The sequence below is a fragment of the Oncorhynchus kisutch genome, linkage group LG24 (genome assembly GCF_002021735.2).
Source record: "Oncorhynchus kisutch isolate 150728-3 linkage group LG24, Okis_V2, whole genome shotgun sequence".
NCBI classification, from domain to species: Eukaryota; Metazoa; Chordata; class Actinopteri; order Salmoniformes; family Salmonidae; genus Oncorhynchus; species Oncorhynchus kisutch.
Window position 1 is genome coordinate 28,456,209 of NC_034197.2, and position 20,990 is coordinate 28,477,198.

A 20,990-nucleotide genomic window follows, 5' to 3' on the forward strand; every position below is an offset into this window, starting at 1 on the left:
ATTCTTAGGGTTAGAACAAGGAAAAAGTATTGTATGCACCACACTATTGTTCAAATAGATGACTATTTTTTCTGCTGATGAAAACATCTACATTATTTTTGTCAAATAGCTCATGACGTGTGTCAACACTGGATATACCATATATTTCATTTCTGAGTCGTCAGCAAGGTAGGATGCATGTGATCCTGCATTTCTAGTCCCTAATTCCGCTGGCATCAGACCTACACAGTCCTATATTGAGAGGTGTCGATAGCCTCACAGAGCAAGAAACACGTCTGTGTCTGAAGGAGACTAAGCTCTCCGAGACATCTTCTGTCACAGAGTCAGGTTTGACTCAAACACACACACACACACACACACACACACACACACACACACACACACACACACACACACACACACACACACACACACACACACACACACACACACACACACACACACACACACACACACACACACACACACACACACACACACACACACACAGCTGTTCCTACAAAGTACTTAACAATGCTTCTCCTCCAGGACACAATGCAACACCCACTTACTTAAACACACTCATACACTGCCTAGTCTAATCCCAACAGAATAATCAGAAAAGTTTCAAGAGTTTCTCTCTTCCCACCAATCAACAGGCATGATGATCAGATCCCAGGCTCATTCACTCAAGTTTATACATTTTTGATGTATTTGTGTTCGGCAGCATTGTTGAACCTACACTTCAGTTGTGCCAAACAACCACAGTGAAGTGATGACTGATGACTCACGTCTGCTCTCATACATGCTCCTGGACTGGGCCCAGATCTTGAAGGGGTCTGGCTTCTTCTGGAGGGTCATGGTACCATCTCCAGGGTCCTGGGTGGGCAGGGGAGGCAGGCCAGGCAGCAGCTGAGTGGGGGCGGCCGTTGGGGGGCCTACGGCCTCACTGGGCATGTTGGAGGAGGGGTGGCTGGGAGAGTCTGTGTGGGTGCTGCGATGGCTGCACACACTGTGCTGGGAGCTGCTCTGACTGTCCTTCCTCTCCAGCTGCTGCTGAATGGGCAGAATGGGGAGGGAGAGAAAGGAGGGAGAAAGGGGGGGAGAGAGATAAGACGAGAAGGTGAGGTGATAGTGAGAAAGAAGGAGAAAGAGAGGGCCGAATAAGAGAAGACAGAATAAAGACGGAGTGAAAAAAGAGAGATGAGTAAGAAGGGAAGGTAGTCGAGAGAGAGAATAAGGAAACAACCATCCAAGGTCATTATCATAGAAACACCAAGTGAATTGATTGTGTCGGTCAGTAAGAGCTGCATTCTAACGGTGTGCGGGAGAGATGACATGGTTTCTATGACGCCCACACACAGAACAGTCTCTGAATAGTTTCTTTATATTACAATAAGACAACACGATGTGTTTATTCATACACACACTACGTTCATGTTCCCCCATTTATCATGACACCAGGAAGGCGAGAACTGCTTCCCACCAAAATGGGCTGAAATTTCAGACGGTCTTCTCAAATAGCACTTACACTAAAAGGGCATTATCATCATTTTCACAATTGTACAGAATTAATGTACCAAACCTCTCAGCCAATAACACTTAGTTTTCAGTTTTTTATATTTTTTTTATACAAAAAAGATATATTCAGTTCAGTGCAATTCACTGAATATAAGACCTCTAAGCTTGGTTATAAGACTGGGACATTTGAAGAAGCTTATCAAAATGGAATATGAAAAACCTGGAGGTGTCTAACACATTGAACATACAGGTTCAGGCCAAGGAAACCATGTCATCAGGTTGTATCTAGATACATTAAGACATTTGACAGTTCTATGATATTTGTTATGGTTGATAAAATATTAAAATCAACATTATGAATGAGAGGAGAAGCAAACACAAGCTTGTTAGTAGAAACAAAAACACACTTACAAGCCCACACTTTGCAAATACACCAAGACAATTGGGTCCCTCTTGCAAATGCCAGTGTACTCTAAGAACATATTTAAAGCCCAGCATCAGAGGCAGAACAGCGCTTAGACACAGACGTGCATGCAGCCTGACATTTCAATGATACGACACAAAGACTGCTTTCCCATCGTGAAAAACGAATTGACAGTGGCAACCGACCAGGGTCACCATTGCCCCCGCTCAACCCTTACAGAGCCCTTCCCCTCCCCTACCCTGTCACATGACCTCAATCAGCGATGCCCCATCTATGACCGATGCCATATCTCACTAATCCCTAATCCCAAATAGCCCTGCTTCCTGTTAACAGGAACGCTGAAATATGTATGTAATGTATTATCCACATTCCTATAGTATACATACTCTGTGGATGGCTGTGGGTAGAAGTTGCCAGTTTGGCACTGAACTAGGTTTAGCCCACCCTCCCTTTACCTGATGACGAGCTAAGGTTTGATAAACAGTCATAATAAAAACACAGTTGGGAGCATAAATCACTATGAGTGGAGTGTTCCTCCTTTGCTGCCTTCCCAAATACTGATTTAAACCAATAGGGTGGCAGAACACAAAACGGATCTAGGACCCATTCTAGGGACAACTTTACCCTCTGGATGAGGCTCCAGGGGATGCCATGGGCTGAGTATTATTTACAGCTCTAGTGTTGTCTCCTCATAGCCAGTATTGACTTCTCATCAGGTTAAGATGTGTGTTAAGGATGAGGAGGCGTTCGCTCTTTAAACCTCAGAATAAAGTTATTGTCCCTGGAGAGGCCATCCTACTGCTCCAGCACTGAGGTAGCTAGTGTGCCTCTCCTCCTCTCTGTCCACTGTACCTCTGGGCTCAAGCATGTGAGTCACTCCCATAGAATGCCTCTAACATTTCCTTCAGGTCCCTCAGTCCATCATTATTTGTTCATCTATCCTCCTCTACACAAGCCACTACTATGACAGCCCCTCCCTCCTCCCTCTTTCCCCTCATCCATGACCCTATGCCACCCCTACCAGCTGGTCACTAATACAACGACTCAACCAGGGCACCAAGGCCAACCTTAATCGCTGATAGTATGACAGCATGGGAGAGGTGGAGGGAGGATAGGAGAGAGAGCGGGAGAGAAAGAGATATATAATATGGAGAGAGAAAAGACAGGGAGAGGGAGCATTGGGGAGTTTCAGAAAGAGAGAAAGAAAAGGAGGTCACAGACAGTGAGGGAGAGAGAGAGGAGAAAGAGGGGAGAAAGACAAGTAGCAGGGGAGGTATATGGAAGGCTCCATGTCTTTTGTTCTTTAAATAGCCCCCACATCCATCCAGTAGAAAGCAGGCATGCACCGGGGGAATAACCCTAACACATGCAGAGGAGGAAAGGGAGAAGAAGTGAGGAGAAGAAGGAGAGGAGAGTTGTGTTGTACTTACCACCAGCTTGGGGCTCCTCTTGGCTGGCACCACTCCTGCAAAGCAGCGGCAGAGAGACAGAGAGAGCATTAATGACCGGCGTTACTCCGTAACCGTTCACCCCGAGCAAAAACAACCACTTCACCGGACAGACGGAGGGACGCAAGGATGGAGGGAAGGACGACGGGTCCTGCTGCAGAGCCCAGCTCTCACTCTCTCTCATTCTCAGAGTGGTGCTGCGCTGTGCTACGTTGTGCGTTAGCCAGAGTGATCACCGCCTCCCCATGCGGTCTGCTAACCCTCTCCCTCCCCCTCCCCCTCTCCCTCCCTCTCGCTCACCCTCTCTCTCTCTCACCCTCTCTCTCTCTCTCTCTCTCTCTCTCTCTCTCACCCTCTCTCTCTCACCCTCTCTCTCTCACTCACCTCTTCTCTCTCCTGCTACTAAGACAGGAGCTACTGATCTCTCTACATTAGTGAAGCTGACTGACTGACTGACGCTGCAGAAGGTTTCTCCCATCCACCGTACCACTGAAGAAGAGCCACTGAGCGACTAAACCACCAAATGAGAATGAGACACAGCACTCTGCAGGTAGAATCTCAACTACAGATTTAGGATCTTAATTTGAGCCAATTTGCTACAGCAGGAAAATAATCCTGCAACAACAGGAAATGTGAATTATTATGTGGATTATAATTAATGCACATTTTTGCAGGGGTTGATACATTTTTCATAAGGGAAGATCACGTTTGAAATTTCATTGGGAAATTAAACTTCAGAATCCTTTTTAAACCTCAAATACACTACAAGTTTTACATTTCCTGATCAAAAGAAGATCCTGCTGTATTACCAGGAGTCCAGGAGCTTGAGCATGATATGGAAGGCCATTGTCAGCTCCCCTCTCACTGAGAACATCTTCTGAAAGTCTCTGTGTGTTCACCTACAGCAGGCAGCAGCTCCTCTGCTTAACGCTCACACATTGAGAAGCAGATCTTGTCTACTCCCTCCCTCTCTTTCTCCCCCTCTCTTTTTTTCCTATGCCCCCCCCCCACCTCATCCTTGCACGTTGTGGCTTGCTTGCTGGCATCCACCCCTACCCCCCCCCCCTGACTCTCCTTCTCACACACACACACACACACACACGCACGCGCACACACACTAGAAGTAATGGGATGATGAATACCAATAATCTACATTTAAAGTGAACAGTTTATTCCAAACCCCTCACAACCATGATATCCATTCACACAGTTTAGCTGTGAAACAAAACCCTAAATTGTAAAACCAACTGATACAATCAACCTGTTTCAAGCAACTGGTACGGAATCCATGACAAGTAGCCCACTGAGCAGAGCAGCAGAGATACCGATAAGCACTATTGTCCCTTCCTTCTTTGTCTTTGTATCAATTCAACAGGAATTCTAAGGTTCTAGCTGCATTTTGTCAACACTGAGTTATTGACATAGCCTTGTTCTGTACAATGTCCTCTACCTAGGTAATATTCTCCCGTAAGCCATAAAGAATACAAGATAAAACATGTTTTACCAATGAGGATTTGGAACGTTAAAGCCAATTATCTCAGAATCATATTTTTGCAGATAGAACCGTATAATTCTAAGGTCATGTAGGCTATTATAAAAAAACACCTGCAGCAGAATACTACCTAGGATACCAGATTGATAGCAAACTACCTAGGATACCAGATTGATAGCATACTACCTAGGATACCAGATTGATAGCATACTACCTAGGATACCAGATTGATAGCAAACTACCTAGGATACCAGATTGATAGCAAACTACCTAGGATACCAGATTGATAGCATACTACCTAGCATACCAGATTTATAGCATACTACCTAGGATACCAGATTGATAGCAAACAACCTAGGAAACCAGATTGATAGCATACTACCTAGGATACCAGATTGATAGCATACTACCTAGGATACCAGATTTATAGCATACTACCTAGGATACCAGATTGATAGCAAACAACCTAGGAAACCAGATTGATAGCATACTACCAATGAAACCAGATTGATAGCATACTACCTAGGAAACCAGATTGATAGCATACTACCTAGGATACCAGATTGATAGCATTTACCTAGGAAACCTGATTGATAGCATACTACCTAGCATACCAGATTGATAGCATACTACCTAGGAAACCAGATTGATAGCATACTACCTAGGATACCAGATTGATAGCATACTACCTAGGATACCAGATTGATAGCATACTAGCTAGGATACCAGATTGATAGCATACCTCCTAGGAAACCAGATTGATAGCATACTACCTAGGAAACCAGATTGATGTATAATGTAAGTAGGGAATTTAATAGCGCATTAGAGGTCATTATCAAACTACAGTAGCGCTTTCTGTTTAACATGGAGCATGCTGCATGTGTACTTTCTAGAGAAGGTATAATGAATACCTCCCGAAGAGCGTTTGATCCCTGAGGTATCTCCATCTACCAGGGTTCAGCCTCTCTCCTGCATCTCATCCACCTTAGATAAAGCCAATAAACCATCCTCCACTTTAATCTCAAACTGATTTAAGGTTCACCTGTGAACGATGCATGCCCTCACGCTGTCACTATCCCGCAACCCAGCACAAAGAAAACACTCTGAAAACATCAATGGAACCTTCCGGCAATGTTAACACACGATAGGAAAGCTCTTTCTTTACCCATTCTGCTGCATTGGCGAAAATCATTAAATGTTCAAACTTTCTGTTGCTGCCTGCGAAGCCCCTCTCCATGATTCATAATTCATCCTCTCTTTCTCTCTCTCTTTTTTTCAGACAGTGGAATTGCCTAATGTCAAGGAGTGGGAGGAACATCATAGCAAGGTGTGTGTGTGTGTGTGTGTGTGTGTGTGTGTGTGTGTGTGTGTGTGTGTGTGTGTGTGTGTGTGTGTGTGTGTGTGTGTGTGTGTGTGTGTGTGTGTGTGTGTGTGTGTGTGTGTGTGTGTGTGTGTGTGTGTGTGTCAGGATGCACATAAGTTACATCAGAAGATCAACAGAGGTTGATTAGACCAGTGGTTCCCAAACATTGTTTTGCATTGTGGACCTACCTAATGCCACTCAATAATATATTGATGATACTGTATATCGCTAGTCAGGGGAACAGTAGCTAAAGTGTATTCAGATCTGCGGCCAGGCTGGCATTAAATCTGACCTACACATCAAATTGATAAATATGATAAATAATCTGGAGCAATTTTCAATGTGAATTAAATGCCCACTACTGCATTGAAATGATTGTAATAGACTTGTCCCTGCTCTGCAAACAGCCCACTTATGCAGCTAAAGCAGCAGATTTACATGTCTTGCTGCGGTAATGCATGTTCACACGTGGTTCAGCGCCTCACTGTGTTAGAGTAGTTCCAGCACTGTGATGTACACGTCTCTCAGTTCTGTCCTTGCTGCCACTGTGCGTTAAATCTAGACCAATGCCCAGGTTATGTAGAGGCCCGCTGATGCACAAGGGACAAAAGGAGATACAATATCACATATTGTAGGAGGGAAACACACATCCCTCCTTTCACTCTCACACACACACACACACACACACACACACACACACACACACACACACACACACACACACACACACACACACACACACACACACACACACACACACGTGCGAGCACACACGCAACATCAGATCAAATCAAATGTTATTGGTCGCATAAACATATTTTGTCGATGTTATCGCAGGTGCAGTGAAATGCTTATGTTTCTAGCTCCAACAGTGCAGTAATACCTGACAATACAAAACAATACACACAAATCAAAAGAAAGGAATTAAGAATTAGAAGGAGCAATGTTAAGGTCCGGAATATAAATCTACAGTATACGTATATGATGCTGTATAGACAGGATGGACAGTATGTGAATAGGGAAGGTGTGTAGAGCAGTAATTATATAGGATGAGCCTTGACTAGAATGCAGAATATACTTATGAAGTAGGTGAAACAGTATGTAAACATTATTAAAGTGACCAGTGTTCAATGTACATAGGGCAGCAGTCTCTAAGGTGCAGGTTTGAGTACCGGGTGGTAGCTGGCTAGTAACAGTGACTAAGTGCAGGGCATGGTACTGGGTGGAGGCCCGGTTAGTAACAGTGACTAAGTGCAGGGCATGGTACTGGGTGGAGGCCCGGTTAGTAACAGTGACTAAGTGCAGGGCATGGTACTGGGTGGAGGCCCGGTTAGTAACAGTGACTAAGTGCAGGGCAGGGTACTGGGTGGAGGCCCGGTTAGTAACAGTGACTAAGTTCAGGGTAGGGTACTGGGCGGAGGCCCGGTTAGTAACAGTGACTAAGTTCAGGGTAGGGTACTGGGCGGAGGCCCGGTTAGTAACAGTGACTAAGTGCAGGGCAGGGTACTGGGCGGAGGCCCGGTTAGTAACAGTGACTAAGTTCAGAGTAGGGTATAGGGCGGAGGCCGGTTAGTAACAGTGACTAAGTTCAGAGTAGGGTATAGGGTGGAGGTCGGTTAGTAACAGTGACTAAGTGCAGGGTAGGGTACAGGGCGGAGGCCGGTTAGTAACAGTGACTAAGTTCAGGGTAGGGTACAGGGCGGAGTCCGGTTAGTAACAGTGACTAAGTTCAGGGTAGGGTATAGGGTGGAGGTCGGTTAGTAACAGTGACTAAGTGCAGGGCAGGGTACAGGGCGAAGGCCGGTTAGTAACAGAGACTAAGTGCAGGGCATGGTACAGGCCGGTTAGTAACAGAGACTAAGTGCAGGGCAGGGTACTGGGGGGTTAGTAACAGAGACTAAGTGCAGGGCAGGGTACAGGGCGGAGGCCGGTTAGTAACAGAGACTAAGTGCAGGGCATGGTATAGGGTGGAGGTCGGTTAGTAACAGTGACTAAGTGCAGGGCAGGGTACAGGGCGAAGGCCGGTTAGTAACAGAGACTAAGTGCAGGGCATGGTACAGGCCGGTTAGTAACAGAGACTAAGTGCAGGGCAGGGTACTGGGGGGTTAGTAACAGAGACTAAGTGCAGGGCAGGGTACAGGGCGAAGGCCGGTTAGTAACAGAGACTAAGTGCAGGGCATGGTATAGGGTGGAGGTCGGTTAGTAACAGTGACTAAGTGCAGGGCAGGGTACAGGGCGAAGGCCGGTTAGTAACAGAGACTAAGTGCAGGGCATGGTACAGGCCGGTTAGTAACAGAGACTAAGTGCAGGGCAGGGTACTGGGGGGTTAGTAACAGAGACTAAGTGCAGGGCAGGGTACAGGGCGGAGGCCGGTTAGTAACAGAGACTAAGTGCAGGGCAGGGTACAGGGCGAAGGCCGGTTAGTAACAGAGACTAAGTGCAGGGCATGGTACAGGCCGGTTAGTAACAGAGACTAAGTGCAAGGCAGGGTACTGGGGGGTTAGTAACAGAGACTAAGTGCAGGGCAGGGTACAGGGCGGAGGCCGGTTAGTAACAGAGACTAAGTGCAGGACATGGTACAGGGCGGAGGCCGGTTAGTAACAGAGACTAAGTGCAGGGCAGGGTACAGGTTTACAGGCCGGTTAGTAACAGAGACTAAGTGCAGGGCAGGGTACAGGGCGGTTAGTAACAGAGACTAAGTGCAGGGCATGGTACAGGCCGGTTAGTAACAGAGACTAAGTGCAGGGCAGGGTACAGGGCGGAGGCCAGTTAGTAACAGAGACTAAGTGCAGGGCAGGGTACAGGGCGGTTAGTAACAGAGACTAAGTGCAGGGCAGGGTACAGGGCGGAGGCCGGTTAGTAACAGTGACTAAGTTCAGGGTAGGGTACTGGGCGGAGGCCTGTTAGTAACAGTGACTAAGTGCAGGGCAGGGTACAGGGCGGTTAGTAACAGAGACTAAGTGCAGGGCAGGGTACAGGGCGGAGGCCGGTTAGTAACAGAGACTAAGTGCAGGGCATGGTACAGGCCGGTTAGTAACAGAAACTAATTTCAGGGCAGGGTACAGGGTACAGGGCGGTTAGTAACAGAGACTAAGTGCAGGGCAGGGTACAGGGTACAGGGCGGTTAGTAACAGAGACTAAGTGCAGGGCATGGTACAGGCCGGTTAGTAACAGAGACTAAGTGCAGGGCAGGGTACAGGCCGGTTAGTAACAGAGACTAATTGCAGGGCATGGTACAGGGCGGAGGCCGGTTAGTAACAGAGACTATTTGCAGGGCATGGTACAGGGCGGACGCCGGTTAGTAACAGAGACTATTTGCAGGGCATGGTACTGGGCGGAGGCCGGCTTGTGGTGACTATTGAACAGTTGGATGTCCTGGAGATATAGGCTGTTTTTCAGTCTCTTGGTTCCAGCTTTGATGCACCTGTAGTGCCTGGTGGCTGAGGTCTTTGATGATCTTCTTATTCTTCCTGTGACACCGGGGGCTGTAGAAGTCCTGAAGGGAAGGCAGTATGCTTTGGTGATGCTCTGGGCAGACCACACCATCCTCTGGAGAGCCCTGCAGTTGAGGATGGTGCAATTGCCATACCAGGCAGTGATACAGCCTGACAGCATGCTGTCAATGGTGCATCTGTAGAAGTTCGTGAAGGTCTTAGGTGCCAAGACGAATTACCTTTTTTACCACACTGTCTGTGTGGCTGGACCATTTCAGGTTGCCAAGGAACATGAAGGTTTTCACTCTCTCCACTGCAGCCTCATTGATGTGGATGGGGGTGTGCTGTCTCTGCTATCTACTGAAGTCCACTATCAGCCCCTTCATTTGAAGGGGAGGTTATTTTCCTGGTTATTTTCCTGGCACTACCCCGCCAGGGCTGTCTCATTGTTGTTGGTAATCAGGTCTACCATTCTTGTGTCTTCTGCAAACTTGATGATTGCGTTGGAGACGTGTGTGGCCACACAGTCATGGGTGGACAGGGAGTAGAGAAGGGGGCTGAGCACGCTCCCTTGTGGGGCACCCGTGTTACACAGGGCAGGGTTCAGACCCAGGGCCCAAAGCTTAGTGATGAGCTAGGAGGGCACTATGGTGTCGAAGGCTGATCAGTAGCCGAAGAACAGCTTTCCCCCATACAGGTATTCCTCTTGTCCAGATAGGGCAATGTCCAGTGCAATGGCGATTGCATCATCCGTGGATCTGTTGGGGCGGTATGCAAATTGGAGGTGTGGGGTAGGTGGAGGTGATATCCTTAACTAGCCTCTCAAAGCACTTCATGATGACAGAAGTGAGTGCTACGGGCAATAGTCATTTAGTTCAGTTACCTTCGCTTTCTTGGGTACAGGAACAATGGTGGACATCTTGAAGTGGGGACAACAGACTGGGATAAGGATTGATTGAATATGTCCGTAAACACTCCAGCCAGCTGGTCTACACAAGCTTTGTGGACGTGGCTTGGGATGCCGCCTGGGCCGACAGCCTTGCGACAGTTAACACGCATAAATGTTTTACTCACATGGAAGTGGTGAAGGTGAATAGCTTGTCCAGGTCGCTGCCACATACATCTCCTATCTGAGCTGTTGAATTGTGACTTGACTTTGTCCCTGTACTGTCTTTTTGCCAGTTTGATTGTCTTACTGTGGGAATAACTACACTGTTTGTACTCATCCATGTTCCTAGTCACCTTGCCGTAAATGTGGTGGTTTTCGCTTTCAGTTTTGCATGAATGCTGCCATCTATCCACAGTTTCTGGTTGGATATGATTTGGGGATATTACACACACACACACTATACACACACTTGACCTTTGTGCTGTTGACTGTGCTCAATAATGTTTGTACCATGTTTTGTGCTGCTACCATGTTGTGTTGCTACCATGTTGTTGTTATGTTGTGTTGCTACCATGCTGTGTTGTCATGTGCTGCTGCTTTGCTATGTTCTTGTCTTAGGTCTCTCTTTATGTAGTGTTGTGTTGTCTCTCCTGTTGTGATGTGTGTTTTGTTCTATATTTACACTGTATTCATTAAATGTTTTTATTCCCAGGCCCTCGTCATTGTAAATAAGAATTTGTTCTTAACTGACTTGCCTAGTTCGAGTTGCTGTGCGTTTTGTTGCTAACCTGTTTTGCTACCTGACAACTTTACGGTTTTCACTTTTTAATTACCGTTCATATATTTATTTTTTCCTCAACTTTTTCACTCCGGACGCTTTATCTGGACACGATTCGTCAGGACCTCCAACAGCCGAAGCTAAGTAGTAACATTAACATGATGCCTTCTAATTGCAGCCGCTGTACTCGCCTTACGGCGAGGATAGCTGTGCTGCAAGCCCAGCTTCAGACGCAATCGTTAGGCAAGGGTAATTTCAGTGTAGGAAAGGATGAAACAGCGTCTGTGGCACCAGTAAGTACAGATAGTAGTGTAAATCCCCTGGCACAGTCCCCGCAGCCGGACAACTTTCTCACGGTTTCTGGAAGGAAATGCTGTAGGAACGCTCAACCGGTGTCGCTCATTCAGCCGACAGAAACTTTCAACCGGTTTTCCCCATTAAGCAGCGGGTCGGAGTCAGAGGCCGATTCTTCTCTGGTCTCTACTCCTCCCGTTACGGGGTCTGAGACGCCGAAGCTTCCCACCATTAGCTCTGACAAATTGAAAACTCTAGTCATTGGCGACTCCATTACCCGCAGTATTAGACTTAAAGCGAATCATCCAGCGATCATACACTGTTTACCCGGGGGCAGGGCTACCGACGTTAAGGCTAATCTGAAGATGGTGCTGGCTAAAGCTAAAACTGGCGGGTGTAGAGAGTATAGAGATATTGTTATCCACGTCGGCACCAACGATGTTAGGATGAAACAGTCAGAAATCACTAAGCGCAACATAGCTTCTGCGTGCATATCAGCTAGAAAGATGTGTCGGCATCGAGTAATTGTCTCTGGCCCCCTCCCAGTTAGGGGGAGTGATGAGCTCTACAGCAGAGTCTCACAACTCAATCGCTGGTTGAAAACTGTTTTCTGCCCCTCCCAAAAGTTAGAATTTGTATATAATTGGCCCTCTTTCTGGGACTCACCCACAAACAGGACCAAGCCTGACCTGCTGAGGAGTGACGGACTCCATCCTAGCTGGAGGGGTGCTCTCATCTTATCTACCAACATAGACAGGGCTCTAACTCCTCTAGCTCCACAATGAAATAGGGTGCAGGCCAGGCAGCAGGCTGTTAGCCAGCCTGCCAGCATAGTGGAGTCTGCCATTAGCACAGTCAGTGTAGTCAGCTCAGCTATCACCATTGAGACCGTGTCTGTGCCTCGACCTAGGTTGGGCAAAACTAAACATGGCGGTGTTCGCCTTAGCAATCTCACTAGGATAAAGACCACCTCCATTCCTGTCATTACTGAAAGAGATCATGATACCTCACATCTCAAAATAGGGCTACTTAATGTTAGATCCCTTACTTCAAAGGCAATTATAGTCAATGAACTAATCACTGATCATAATCTTGATGTGATTGGCCTGACTGAAACATGGCTTAAGCCTGATGAATTTACTGTTTTAAATGAGGCCTCACCTCCTGGCTACACTAGTGACCATATCCCCCGTGCATCCCGCAAAGGCGGAGGTGTTGCTAACATTTACGATAGCAAATTGCAATTTACAAAAAAAAAATGACATTTTCGTCTTTTGAGCTTCTAGTCATGAAATCTATGCAGCCTACTCAATCACTTTTTATAGCTACTGTTTACAGGCCTCCTGGGCCATATACAGCGTTTCTCACTGAGTTCCCTGAATTCCTATCGGACCTTGTAGTCATAGCAGATAATATTCTAATCTTTGGTGACTTTAATATTCACATGGAAAAGTCCACAGACCCACTCCAAAAGGCTTTCGGAGCCATCATCGACTCAGTGGGTTTTGTCCAACATGTCTCTGGACCCACTCACTGTCACAGTCATACGCTGGACCTAGTTTTGTCCCATGGAATAAATGTGGTGGATCTTATTGTTTTTCCTCATAATCCTGGACTATCGGACCACCATTTTATTACGTTTGCAATTGCAACAAATAATCTGCTTAGACCCCAACCAAGGAACATCAAAAGTCGTGCTATAAATTCACAGACAACACAAAGATTCCTTGATGCCCTTCCAGACTCCCTCTGCCTACCCAAGGACGCCAGAGGACAAAAATCAGTTAACCACCTAACTGAGGATCTCAATCTAACCTTGCGCAATACCCTAGATGCAGTTGCACCCCTAAAAACTAAAAAAATGTCTCATAAGAAACTAGCTCCCTGGTACACAGAAAATACCCGAGCTCTGAAGCAAGCTTCCAGAAAATTGGAACGGAAATGGCACCACACCAAACTGGAAGTCTTCCGACTAGCTTGGAAGGACGGTACCGTGCAGTACCGTAGAGCCCTTACTGCTGCTCGATCATCCTATTTTTCTAACTTAATTGAGGAAAATAAGAACAATCCGAAATTCCTTTTTAATACTGTCGCAAAGCTAACTAAAAAGCAGCATTCCCCAAGAGAGGATGACTTTCACTTTAGCAGTGATAAATTCATGAACTTCTTTGAGGAAAAGATTATGATTATTAGAAAGCAAATTACGGACTCTTCTTTAAACCTGCGTATTCCTCCAAACCTCAGTTGTCCTGAGTCTGCACAACTCTGCCAGGACCTAGGATCAAGAGAGACGCTCAAGTGTTTTAGTACTATATCTCTTGACACAATGATGAAAATAATCATGGCCTCTAAACCTTCAAGCTGCATACTGGACCCTATTCCAACTAAACTACTGAAAGAGCTGCTTCCTGTGCTTGGCCCTCCTATGTTGAACATAATAAACGGCTCTCTATCCACTGGATGTGTACCAAACTCACTAAAAGTGGCAGTAATAAAGCCTCTCTTGAAAAAGCCAAACCTTGACCCAGAAAATATAAAAAACTATCGGCCTATATCGGATCTTCCATTCCTCTCAAAAATGTTTGAGAAGGCTGTTGCGCAGCAACTCACTGCCTTCCTGAAGACAAACAATGTATACGAAATGCTTCAGTCTGGTTTTAGACCCCATCATAGCACTGAGACGGCACTTGTGAAGGTGGTAAATGACATTTTAATGGCATCGGACCGAGGCTCTGCATCTGTCCTCGTGCTCCTAGACCTTAGTGCTGCTTTTGAAACCATCGATCACCACATTCTTTTGGAGAGATTGGAAACCCAAATTGGTCTACACGGACATGTTCTGGCCTGGTTTAGATCTTATCTGTCGGAAAGATATCAGTTTGTCTCTGTGAATGGTTTGTCCTCTGACAAATCAACTGTAAATTTCGGTGTTCCTCAAGGTTCCGTTTTAGGACCACTATTGTTTTCACTATATATTTTACCTCTTGGGGATGTTATTCGAAAACATAATGTAAACTTTCACTGCTATGCGGATGACACACAGCTGTACATTTCAATGAAACATGGTGAAGCCCCAAAATTGCCCTCGCTAGAAGCATGTGTTTCAGACATAAGGAAGTGGATGGCTGCAAACTTTCTACTATTAAACTCGGACAAAACAGAGATGCTTGTTCTAGGTCCCAAGAAACAAAGAGATCTTCTGTTGAATCTGACAATTAATCTTAATGGTTGTACAGTCGTCTCAAATAAAACTGTGAAGGACCTCGGCGTTACTCTGGACCCTGATCTCTCTTTTGAAGAACATATCAAGACCATTTCGAGGACAGCTTTTTTCCATCTACGTAACATTGCAAAAATCAGAAACTTTCTGTCCAAAAATGATGCAGAAAAATTAATCCATGCTTTTGTCACTTCTAGGTTAGACTACTGCAATGCTCTATTTTCCGGCTACCCGGATAAAGCACTAAATAAACTTCAGTTAGTGCTAAATACGGCTGCTAGAATCCTGACTAGAACCAAAAAATTTGATCATATTACTCCAGTGCTAGCCTCTCTACACTGGCTTCCTGTCAAAGCAAGGGCTGATTTCAAGGTTTTACTGCTAACCTACAAAGCATTACATGGGCTTGCTCCTACCTATCTCTCTGATTTGGTCCTGCCGTACATACCTACACGTACGCTACGGTCACAAGACGCAGGCCTCCTAATTGTCCCTAGAATTTCTAAGCAAACAGCTGGAGGCAGGGCTTTCTCCTATAGAGCTCCATTTTTATGGAACGGTCTGCCTACCCATGTCAGAGACGCAAACTCGGTCTCAACCTTTAAGTCTTTACTGAAGACTCATCTCTTCAGTGGGTCATATGATTGAGTGTAGTCTGGCCCAGGAGTGGGAAGGTGAACGGAAAGGCTCTGGAGCAACGAACCGCCCTTGCTGTCTCTGCCTGGCCGGTTCCCCTCTTTCCACTGGGATTCTCTGCCTCTAACCCTATTACAGGGGCTGAGTCACTGGCTTGCTGGGGCTCTCTCATGCCGTCCCTGGAGGGGGTGCGTCACCTGAGTGGGTTGATTCACTGTTGTGGTCATCCTGTCTGGGTTGGCGCCCCCCCCCCCCTTGGGTTGTGCCGTGGCGGAGATCTTTGTGGGCTATACTCAGCCTTGTCTCAGGATGGTAAGTTGGTGGTTGAAGATATCCCTCTAGTGGTGTGGGGGCTGTGCTTTGGCAAAGTGGGTGGGGTTATATCCTTCCTGTTTGGCCCTGTCCGGGGGTGTCCTCGGATGGGGCCACAGTGTCTCCTGACCCCTCCTGTCTCAGCCTCCAGTATTTATGCTGTAGTAGTTTATGTGTCGGGGGGCTGGGGTCAGTTTGTTATATCTGGAGTACTTCTCCTGTCCTATTCGGTGTCCTGTGTGAATCTAAGTGTGCGTTCTCTAATTCTCTCCTTCTCTCTTTCTTTCTCTCTCTTTCTCTTTCTCTCTCTCTCTCTTTCTTTCTCTCTCTTTCTCTCTCTTTCTCTCTCTAGGACCATGCCCCAGGACTACCTGACATGATGACTCCTTGCTGTCCCCAGTCCACCTGGCCATGCTGCTGCTCCAGTTTCAACTTCCACCTGACTGTGCTGCTGCTCCAGTTTCAACTGTTCTGCCTTATTATTATTCGACCATGCTGGTCATTTATGAACATTTGAACATCTTGGCCATGTTCTGTTATAATCTCCACCCGGCACAGCCAGAAGAGGACTGGCCACCCCACATAGCCTGGTTCCTCTCTAGGTTTCTTCCTAGGTATTGGCCTTTCTAGGGAGTTTTTCCTAGCCACCGTGCTTCTACACCTGCATTGCTTGCTGTTTGGGGTTTTAGGCTGGGTTTCTGTACAGCACTTTGAGATATCAGCTGATGTACGAAGGGCTATATAAATAAATTTGATTTGATTTGATTTAGTTAAATAAAGGTTAAATAAAATAGAATAAAACATACCCCCCCATCCCATCCAACATACACCCACCAGGTGTGAATGATGCATTGTGCTCACACCACCTAGTTCCTTCCTCCTGCCTGAGCCTGAGCAGCTGAATGACAACAAGGCTCTGCTCAATACTCGGAAACGGAACAATGAATCCGTTGGCCCGTCTCTCGTGTTAAAGGCCTCTGGATTGATCACTAAGAATGGAACACTGGCTTAAAAGGCCCAGTCTTCTGAACATTGAGCAGACCATGCTGTCTGAATGACTAAGAGGGCCTGGCTATTGTGATGCTAATTTTGGGAAGTAAACAGTGTTGGAGTGAAAGAGCAGAGTGGTCAGTGAGTTGATCTGTAATGGACTGAGGACTCTAAGAGAGTGGAGCGTTCCAGGTTTAACACTTGGCTAAGAGAGAGACGCTGTGAGTCTGTCTTAACCTCTTGCTCCTACCTGAGACGAAAACGTCCCACCTAGACATCTGGAAATGCAAATGCACTACGCTACATGCTAATAGCACTCGTGCCATAGCCACCCAGCTGACTGGGTAGCGACATCTATTAATGAGGAGATTATGGGGAGAAAGTGGTGGGTGTGTGAGTGGGTGGGTGTGTTAGAGTCGACATGTGAGTGGGTGGGTGTGTGCGTGGGGGTACATGACATGTATTATTTCAGTGTGTCTATGCTCTGTTCAGGCTGTGGCCTTGGATATGTTCTCAGCAGTGCCCACACTAAGGGAATGAATGGCTGTTCTCAACTGTCCATACGTCAGAGTGCTACAGGAACAACATGACAAATATCCTATTTTGTTTGGCTAAACTCCTTCACCTTCTTCTACACATCCCCATGTTGTCTTTCTAGTCACCTTTCAATATCTTCCTCTTATTCTTGATCTACACCCATCTCTTTTCTTCTTGCCATTTACCTCTCTCTCTCTCTCTCTCCCTCCCTCCCTCCCTCCCTCCCTCCCTCCCTCCCTCCCTCCCTCCCTCGTCTCTCTCCCTCCCCTGTCTCCCTCCCTCCCTGTCTCTCTCCCTCCCTCCCTCCCCTGTCTCTCTCTCTCCCTCTCTCTCTCTCTCTCTCTCTCTCTCTCTCTCTCTCTCTCTCTCTCTCTCTCTCTCTCTCTCCCTCTCTCTGTCGATCCTATCATCCCCAAGGGGACAGTCCCTACTGAGGTGCTGTGGAGCATCGTCATGGCAACAAAGGCAAGGCAAGATGGAGGATATTTACAACTCACCTCGCAGAGAGAGAAACGAGAGATATTGTGGGTACAAGGTTTTGAGGGGGGAAGGAGGAGAGGTAAGGGTGGGAGTGGATGAGAATAGTTCATGTACTGTACGTATGTTGATCTGAAACGTTCTCCCTCTCCCCTCTCTTGATATTAGTCTATGGGTTAAACATTGAAAACTAGGACGCCCATTCGTTGGGATGTCCTACGTCCAAGTCACGATTCAATTCACTTCTGATACATTGTTATGCTATTGTGGCACATATTGATGTACTGACAAAACACATTGTACAGCTAGACAATATGCATTCATGAAACATTTGTACTGCGTAGCTAGCAAAACTGAACCCCTTACGGACAATCAATTCTCGATGCCTCTGAACTTTTCTCCTCCCACACAAACAACTTTTCTATTTTTCAGAAACTCCATTTAGAGATGCAGAGAACTCCTGGTCCCCTGAGGCGATGAGAATAAATAGCTGAACTGTTGTATCATCATAAACAGTGTTTCTGCCAATCTTCAGGGATGATTGTAACTCTGCATATCTCAGATAATGCTGACAGCTCTATATGACTCAAGGTAAGAAGGACAATCACGTTTTATTACCGACATTCAGTATCTAACTGAAATGAGACCATGTGATAGAGGATGCTGGATGTGGTCTGCATACTGCTGGTTGTGAAGATATTAACATGACGGACGGCATGATGCACACCTCCTGTATACTCTCTCTCTCTCTCTCTCTCTCTCTCTCTCTCAACAGACCTGATGACTCAAAGATGCAGAGATTAAATATTTTATTCATCTACCCAAGGGAGGGTTTCCTCTCCTCCTCCTCTTCCCTAAACCAACTTCTTCTCTCATTGAGCATTGTTGAGCCTCCTCCTCCTCTTCCCTCATCCTCCTCTCTTTCCTCTCTACATACCACCTTACTCTGATAACCTTCTGCAATTCCTGAACTTATTTTTTCCTCCCTCTCTTCTTCTAAACACATACAGCTTGGACATTCCCCATCTTGAATTACTTCCTCTTTTTCTCCCTCCTTTCTACCCTCCCTTTCTCCTTCCCTCCTACTCCTCCTCTGATCGTCTAAAGGTGTTGTTTGTTGTGGGTTATGAGGCATTATGGCTCCTAATCACCAGAAAGTTCACTGCCTCCTCCTCTTCCGACAGCCAACTAGACAGCCAGCCAACCAACCAGACAGCCAGCCAGCGAAACAGACAGCAAGCCAGCAAGCCACTGCTCCCTCCATTCCCACAAAAACATCAGTCTGCTGCTCACAGCTTCACATAGACAATACAACCCTACATAATGTTAACCCAAGCCCACAGTGTCTCAGCACCTCATCAACAGGAAATTGACCAATGAACTGACCTGGGTCTAGTGTAATGATCCCCTGCCATCTACGCTAAGGGAGATCGTCTCTGGTGTCTCTCCCCGTCTGCCCCGTAGCCATGTCCTTCCTCTCTCCCTCTATCCCTGTGGATGTCCTAGCAGCCAGGAGACAGGCTGTATCTGTGTGTGTATCAGTCTTGTACAGGCCAGTAATGATGCTGACAGCAGCGTTATTTCAGCCCAGGCACCCAAGGTCAACTCATTAGAGTTCATAATTGATGCTGCCTGCATATGCCCACCCTCAGCTAATAGGGATCTAGGGAAGGAGGCAGGGTGAGCAATTTCACAAATGATGAGGGCTGAAGCCAAATTAGCGCATGGTTAGAAACTGTATGGATAATGATGGTTGCTATTAACAGTTTGTCTCTTTCTCTAGCCTTGCAAAAACTCTGACTGTAACCTTTTATAATTATTTGAATTGAATTGAATTATTATTTTAACACAGTAAAGTTTGAGTGTGACCCTTTAAGGAATACATCCAACTATTCATTTTTTTACAGACCTATTATGTTAAATCTCAGTTGGTAATTGATGTGATAAAGATGATCTGGATTGTATTGACATAGGAAGGTTAATCATAGACATTAATGACGTGTGAATGACGTGTGAATACATCACAGGAGGCTGCTGAGGGGAGGACGACTCACAATAATGGCCGGAACGGAGCAAATGGAATGGCATCAAACACATGGAAACCATTCCACCTATTCCACTCCAGCCATTACCACGAGCCCATCCTCCCCAATTAAGGTGCCTCCAACCTCCTGTGGAATACAGACTTCTGCTTTAACAGCTCTGCTGCTGCCTTGACTAGCTTCAGACTCCATTTCACATTCTATTCAAAATCAGTGGCTGTTCTTTCTGCTCTGCACCTCTCTTTCCCCATCTTGCTCTCCCTTCACCCCAACTCTCTCTGTTCCTCTCTCTGTATCCTCCCAAGCTAATTGGAACAGAAGACACTTTGATCAGAGCTAGGACGGCGTCTTTGGCTGAGCCCTCTCACTACTAACACACCCAACTATCATCTAAGCAACACAGACATAGACACAGCGCCAGAGACAAAGACCAGGCTTAAAGAGAGGGTGAGAGAGGGAGAGAAAGGGAGAGAGGGAGAGAGAGGGAGAGAGAGGGAGAGAGAGGGAGAGAGAGAGAGAGAGACGGAGGGAGAGAGACGGAGAGAGAGGGGAGAGAGAGGGGAGAGAGAGGGGAGAGGGCGAGAGGGATACAAAGTGAGAAAGAAGGGGAGAGGGGAGAGAGGGAGTGAGAGATGGGAGAGAGAGGGGAGAGAGAGGGGAGAGGGCGAGAGGGATACAAAGTGAGAAAGAAGGGGAGAGGGGAGAGAGGGGGAGAGAGAGAGAAACGAGGAGAGATACAAAGTGAGACAGAATAAGTAAAAGATAATGAGAGAAAAAGAGTGAAAGAATAGAGACAGTGATAAAGAATAAGTTAAATAAATAGAAAAGATAAAAGATAAATAGTGAGAACAGACAGAGAGAGAGAGAGAGAGAGAGAGAGAGAGAGAGAGAGAGAGAGAGAGAGAGAGAAAAGCAGGAGAGCCTATGAGCTGACAGAACACAGGGAGATTAGCAGCATCTCAGCAGAGTCGCTCTTCATCCATAATCAGGACAGATAAGAGTCCCTGACCTAACACCATCCTCCTCTCTTCTCCTCCTCCCATCCTGGACATGCTCTCCACCTTTCCATCCATTCCCTCTCTCACTTATCTGATCACCCACTCATGTTTCTTCTCTACATAACATCCACAACCTCCTTTATTCAACCTTTGACC

The 20,990-nt window shown here is 46.5% G+C and overlaps 1 protein-coding gene across 11 annotated transcripts in view; it reads right to left on the minus strand.

Annotated features, from left to right (window-relative positions):
- LOC109869032 (membrane-associated guanylate kinase, WW and PDZ domain-containing protein 1) overlaps window positions 1-20,990 on the minus strand; it is a 200,793-nt gene that overhangs the window by 30,867 nt on the left and 148,936 nt on the right. For 10 of the 11 annotated variants that reach the window (XM_031803412.1, XM_031803411.1, XM_020458852.2 and 7 more), the window contains exons 13-14: window positions 3,355-3,389; window positions 771-1,035 (exon numbers count right to left, since the gene is read on the minus strand). In XM_031803412.1, coding sequence (XP_031659272.1) covers window positions 771-1,035; window positions 3,355-3,389 — 300 coding nt within the window. The remainder of the gene's footprint in view (window positions 1-770; window positions 1,036-3,354; window positions 3,390-20,990) is intronic. The other variant, XM_031803407.1, reaches the window with a different exon arrangement.